Source organism: Conger conger, chromosome 11, assembly GCF_963514075.1.
Source record: "Conger conger chromosome 11, fConCon1.1, whole genome shotgun sequence".
NCBI classification, from domain to species: domain Eukaryota; kingdom Metazoa; phylum Chordata; class Actinopteri; order Anguilliformes; family Congridae; genus Conger; species Conger conger.
The window spans coordinates 40835454-40842078 of record NC_083770.1 but is presented as its reverse complement, the minus strand read 5'-3'; the positions used below and the strand labels follow the sequence as shown (position 1 = coordinate 40842078).

Genomic DNA, 6625 nt, shown 5'->3' with positions numbered 1-6625 from the left:
TGATCCAAAGCATACCACCTTACCTTAGAAACTTGGTGGAGGCTGCTGGTTTAGCCCTGTACAGCTGCCACTGTAAATATCTCACCTCTCTTTATTGATGATGTGACTACTGATGGCAGCAGTAGGATGAATTCTGAAGTGTACAGAAACATCTCCTCAGGTCCAACCAAATTCCTCAAAACTAATTGGGCCGTGCAGCAGGACAATGAACCCACACTGACTGCTACAGCAACCAATGAGAGAATGTTCAGGGATAAAAAGCGGAAGGTTCTTGATTTGCCAGGTAATTGGACAATGTCACCTGTTAATTCCACCTGCATCATGAGTGTTCTGCTTTGCGGAACTTCATTTAGTGTTTTAAAACTCAGGGGTGCGAGTTTAGGATTATCAACAGTAGAACACTGCAGTAATTAAAACCGGCACATGAGCTGCGCTGCGGCCTCTTTAATTCTTACCGGCGTCTCCCGTCGGCGCCTGCTCAGTAGGCAGTCCGTATTTATCCAACATGGCGGCGAGGGGGCATGTGCAGGATCCCAACGACAGGAGGCTAAGACCTATTTACGGTAAATATTCTTAGCCAGCAGAAAATTGAACGTCTCTAGTGACCGGTGGGGTTTGCGGTAAGCGAGGAGGCTGGCGGTGGCAGGACGGCTTTGGCCGGAGAGGTAGTTTCCCCTCTGCGCTAAGGGGCAGTAGAACCAGAGGGCCTACGATCCAGCCTCGGACTCGGATTAGCTGGCAGAGCCTAATGACAGGGCAGCGTCCGCGGGTTGCAGGTGCCGATGGCCGACGGCTAAGAGTTTATGATGGTTGTCAGAGGTATTCAGAGTGCGTCCTGTTTGTTTGCAACATCAAATGCCGCTGTCGCTGGTTGAGGAAGACCAGATATGAGTGGAATTAGCGAGCAGTTCTGTGCCCGGTGTTAAGGCAATGTGCTTGGATTGAATCTTAGCTAGCCAGCTAACAAGCTAACGTCAGTCATCCAGCGATTTAGCCAATTTGGTGATTTAAGTGACGACATCCCTTTCACTGGTGACAGAGACTGTGTTTATTTTGAGGACCCTATCCTAGTTGTCATCCGAGATTGCGACCACCGTCCGCTTACATTAGTTAATATAGTTGGCTAAATCCCTGAAACAGGCGTAGCCAATGGGTGTCTGCTTTTTAATCTCCATATTCTGGTCCAAGCCAAGATACTTGGATTTTAATTTTAATTTGCATTTGATGAGTTACACCACCTTCCAATATACAGTTCTATTATTTAGCTAGTGCTAGCAGAGTAGCTGTCATCGGTTTGACAGCAACTGTCACCGCCAGGACCAGTGAGGTTTTAGCCAACTAATGTTAGGATTAGGGTTAGATATTAGATTTGTTGTGGCGCTACTGTCATTCCGATAATTAATTAAAAGCTAAGCATCTCTCCATCGCTCTAATTAAAGCAACTTTATACATTTCTAAGTGACACTTAACGTTAGCTAGACCTGTATACTTTTGAGACCTGTAGACCTTTATACGTTTATTTTGCTAACCTCGACGACACCCATTTCGTTCAAGCTTTATTCAGCTTTTGCTCTCATGGGATTTTATACCCATGTTAAATGCACCTTCCACTAGTTGTACGTGTGCATGTTTTGGCCGCTGTGATATCATGACACGTGTTGTGTATGTCTGTGACCCCTTAATAAACACACTTGATCTCTTCCAGAACTGATAGATCCTTTGAAAACAATCTGTGGCGTTTGTATTAGCATTAGCCCATGTCTTGAAACTGTATAACCACCCACTCCTTATAAGATTAAGTAGTGCAATAAATCGCATATTGGCTGGTATTTGAAGATTGCGAATGAAAGGCAACTAGACCTGGTTAGTCACTGCTTTTCATCTCGCAGGTGCGGATGGCTCTTAGCCAGTCCATTACATATATAATAGACTTTGTCCACCCAGCATAAATCTGCTATAATATGAACTACAAGCCATCCTAAGCAGTGCAATGTGAAACTGGTTTACCGTGATACAAATGCTCGTTTGGCTTGCTATGACTTTTAATCCCGCTGGACAGAGGGCGATTTATTTTTGCCTACAACAAGTGATTTATCGCCAGAACTGTGTGGGTGACACTTCACGGGTGTATTTTAAGGTCCAAGCACTCTTTTTTTATATAGTCACCAAGTTATTCCAATGTTTGTGTCGTTGTTATCGTATGTTGGACTTCTAATTCGTTCAGTCTGACGGTCCTCGCGCGCTAAGAGCGACGGGACACAGGTGGGAAGAATATTGACGGGAGAGCGGTGAGCCCAGGCTTGTGCAAGGACGCGGTTATTTCCGGCTGCTTCGAAAAAGATGCAACCGTGACGACAATCAAATAGTCAGCCGTCTGGTGTAGTTAATTTTGTCCCGCAGCTGCCCGGGAGTGCGACGCTGTCCCCGCGCTTGGCTGAGATTCCTCCGCTCAGGGTCAGCAGGTCAGACCAGTCAAGAGCTCGGATCAGCGAGGTTACTAAAAACAGGCCACACGCATGAACGTGACCTGTCAGAGGACTTACAGACCATGTAATCAGGTTTCCCCTGTAAAGAGCCCAGCCTTGTTCATTATGGGCTAACGGGCGAAGCCAACACTAGATCAACACTTTGGCTCAGATGTTTTGTGAATACGGACCCTTTCCTTTTGCATTGTGAATATAGACACTTTCCCTTTGCTTTCTGAAATCAGACCCTTTTCTTGTGCTTCATAAATACAGACCCTTTTCCTTTGCTTTATATTTTTGGAGTGTTCTTTGTCACATTTCTGCAGGAGTCAGATCTTGCACAACAAACAGGAACAGTGCAGAAATGGGAGGAGGCAGAAAATAAATCAAGTGTAGTGCCTTTCAGTTGTGGGTGTGTAAAGGACGGAAATTCGTGTCAAGCCTCGTGCTGCCTCTCACACTTGTGGTCATGTTCTTTGGCGTGTGACTGGGGTCTGTCTGCACGGACCTTTCTCTGCTTCCCTTGTTTAGTCATGAACACAGCGCCCCGGTAGCTGTGCGATCAGTCGGCACCATCAGGGCTTTCCTTTTAGGCCTTTTGTCTGTTTGGGAACTGTACCCACTCCCCACATTCCTACGTCCTGTGGGCCATGTTTGGACAGTACCTATCCAGCAGTAGCGCAGTGTCATAGCTGACATGCTAACTTGCCACAGTACCGTATCATAGCTGACATGCTAACTTGCCACAGTACTGTATCATAGCTGACATGCTAACTTGCCACAGTACTGTATCATAGCTGACATGCTAACTTGCCACAGTACCATATCATAGCTGACATGATAACTGGAGGTAGCGCAGTAACGCAGCTGACATGCTAATCTACCACAGTGCAGTATCATAGCTGACATGCTAATCTACCACAGTGCAGTATCGTAGCTGACATGCTAACTTGCGTTCCCCCACAGATTACTTGGACAATGGCAATAACAAGATGGCTGTCCAGCAGGCCGAAAAACTGCTTAAGAAGCACAAGGACCTCCACTGTGCAAAGGTGGGTCATATCACATTAGGTCTGATGATAGCTCTTTTTATGTTACAACGCTGCTTATTGTCAACATAGACAATGCCCATGATTTCAATGGGCAAGTATTCCACACAAACCGTCAAGCATTGCACAAAATCCTGTTTCTGCTTGTTTAATAAATTTATGGCTCGTTTCCCAGGTCCTGAAGGCCATCGGCCTGCAACGCACAGGCAAACAGGAAGAGGCCTTCTCCCTGGCACAGGAAGTGGCAATACTAGAACCCACGGATGACAATTCCTTACAGGCTCTGACAATTCTGTATCGGGAGATGCACAGACGTGAGTCACGGACCTGCAACGTGTTCAGTCACAGATCTGCACAGTGTTCGGTCACAGACCTGCGCCGTGTTCAGTCAGGCCACATGTTCAGTGTGCAGCCCTCATTTCTGTCGGTCGCTGTTGCTTTTTTGTTGTGTAACAGATTTGTATTTGTGGTGATTCTGTGTTCAGGTCTGGAGTAGTTGCAGCTTTGAATGTTGTGTAGATCAAACTATTCAGTCCTGTGTTATTTGGAAGTAAGTTTCCAGGTATTGTCAGGACTCAGGAATGGGGCATTTTAGCGCTGGGTGGGGCATGCCAGGGTTCAGGTACTGGGCGTTTCAGAACTCAGATATTAGGCGTTTCAGTGTTCAGGTACTGGTAGTTTCAGAACTCAGATATTAGGTGTTTCGGTGTTCAGGTACTGGGCGTTTCAGAACTCAGATATTAGGCGTTTCAGTGTTCAGGTACTGGTAGTTTCAGAACTCAGATATTAGGCGTTTCAGTGTTCAGGTACTGGTAGTTTCAGAACTCAGATATTAGGCGTTTCAGTGTTCAGGTACTGGTAGTTTCAGAACTCAGATATTAGGTCAGAGTGTTTCAGAGCTCAGGGGTGGCAGGTGAGCTCATACCTGTTCCTGCCCTGTCCCCTCCCCTGCAGCGGAGCTGGTCACCAAGCTGTACGAATCGGCAGTGCGTAAGGTGCCCACCAGCGAGGAGTACCACTCCCACCTGTTCATGGCCTACGCCCGCGTCGGCGAGTACAAGAAGATGCAGCAGGTCTGACCGCAGCCTTACGCCTTTCCTCTCATCAAACCTCCTGCTGTACTGTGTCCCTCTTATCTAACACACACCAAACCCCCTGCATTACTGCGTTCCTATCATTTAACACGCACCAAACCCCCTGCATTACTGTGTTCCTATCATTTAACACGCACCAAACCCCCTGCATTACTGTGTTCCTATCATTTAACACACACCAAACCCCCTGCATTACTGTGTTCCTATCATTTAACATGCACCAAACCCCCTGCATTACTGTGTTCCTATCATTTAACATGCACCAAACCTCCTGCCTCACTGTGTCCCTCATTTAACACACATCAAACTAGCACTTTCACTTTGTGATGGCAATTGACTTACACTTTTTAATTAAATCCTTGGGGTCCTACTTGCTAAAAGTGGGGGGCACCTGGGCCCGGTATCACAGTAGGATTACAGGGTTAGCTGGATAACTGCACTGAGTAAAACCCTGAACTTCAGTCCATGTTCCATGTTTTAGAGGCTTCCAGGTTTTACTCAGTGCGACTCTGTCATCCTGCTTTGTGATGCAGGCCCCTGGTCACTGAAACTGAACAATTTGTGCTAAATTAAGAAGATATTTCACATCAGTTTTGTGTGGTGGCTCCTGAAATGTGTTTCTGTGTTGTCATGCCAACAGGTTGGAATGGCACTTTACAAGATTGTTCCCAAGAATCCTTACTACTTCTGGTCTGTGATGAGCTTAGTGATGCAGGTGAGTTTGACTGTGATACAGTTCATTACATTACATTACATTCATGGAATTTGGCAGACGCTCTTATCCAGAGCGACGTACAACAAAGTGCATACCTGTAACCAGGGATAAGTGTGCTGAAAGACCCTAGAGGGAAGTACAATTTCAACTGCTACCAGTACAACAAAGGTAAGGACCAGGGCCTATTAGATTTTTTATTTTATTTTTTAATCGCAACACGCAAATGTATGAACAAACCCCTTAACTAGCCAAACACTGCTTACTTAGCCAAACTAAAACATCCTTCAAAATAGCATATGACAGTATTTGCAGAGCAGATGGCTTTAATGTGCATTAAAGCAGTTGACATTAATTAGCCTTATTGTGACTGTGCGTAGGCCATATCGGCACAGGATGAGAAGCTAAAGTTTATTAACACAGTAGCATATGACAGTATTGCAGAGCAGATGCCATAAACATGCACTAAAACGGTTAGCATTAATTTGCATTTTTGTGTGTGTGCGTAGGCCATATCGGCTCAGGATGAAAAGCTCTCTCAAACCATGTTCCTGCCACTGGCCGAGAGGATGGTGGAGAAGATGGTGAAGGAGGAGAAGATGGAAGCAGAGGCAGAGGTGAGGGTCCATATTCCCCAATCTGTGCCCTGGAATCTCAGCGTCCAGGAATCTCATTGTTCCGACGTCCGGGAATCTCATCGTTCCGACGTCCCGGAATCTCAGTGTTCCTACTCACCGGAATCTCGGCCTCTGGTTATTTAGACTTTTTCTGTGATGTTGCTGCCCCAGCTCCTCCCCTCCTGTTCCTTTCATACAGAGCCCTGTTTGAGACAGGTGGTAGGGCTGCTTGTTCTCAGGTGTAGAGACAGGTGGTAGGGCTCCTTGTTCTCAGGTGTAGAGACAGGTGGTAGGGCTCCTTGTTCTCAGGTGTAGAGACAGGTGGTAGGGCTGCTTGTTCTCCGGTGTAGAGACCATCTTGTTCTCAGGTGTAGAGACAGGTGGTAGGGCTGCTTGTTCTCAGGTGTAGAGACAGGTGGTAGGGCTGCTTGTTCTCAGGTGTAGAGAGGCGGTAGGGCTGCTTGTTCTCAGGTATAGAGACAGGCGGTAGGGCTCCTTGTTCTCAGGTGTAGAGACAGGTGGTAGGGCTGCTTGTTCTCAGGTGTAGAGACAGGTGGTAGGGCTGCTTGTTCTCAGGTGTAGAGACAGGTGGTAGGGCTCCTTGTTCTCAGGTGTAGAGACAGGTGGTAGGGCTGCTTGTTCTCTGGTGTAGAGAGAGGTGGTAGGGCTGCTTGTTCTCAGGTGTAGA

At 46.8% G+C, this 6625-nt stretch overlaps 1 protein-coding gene across 1 annotated transcript in view; it reads left to right on the top strand.

The window, feature by feature from the left end:
* The first annotated feature begins 469 nt into the window (after positions 1-469).
* LOC133140605 (N-alpha-acetyltransferase 25, NatB auxiliary subunit-like) overlaps positions 470-6625 on the top strand; it is a 24222-nt gene continuing 18066 nt past the window's right edge. Inside the window, exons 1-6 of the mRNA XM_061260642.1 lie at positions 470-563; positions 3432-3517; positions 3690-3828; positions 4469-4587; positions 5249-5323; positions 5830-5937. Coding sequence (XP_061116626.1) covers positions 506-563; positions 3432-3517; positions 3690-3828; positions 4469-4587; positions 5249-5323; positions 5830-5937 — 585 coding nt within the window. The 5' untranslated portion in view covers positions 470-505. The remainder of the gene's footprint in view (positions 564-3431; positions 3518-3689; positions 3829-4468; positions 4588-5248; positions 5324-5829; positions 5938-6625) is intronic.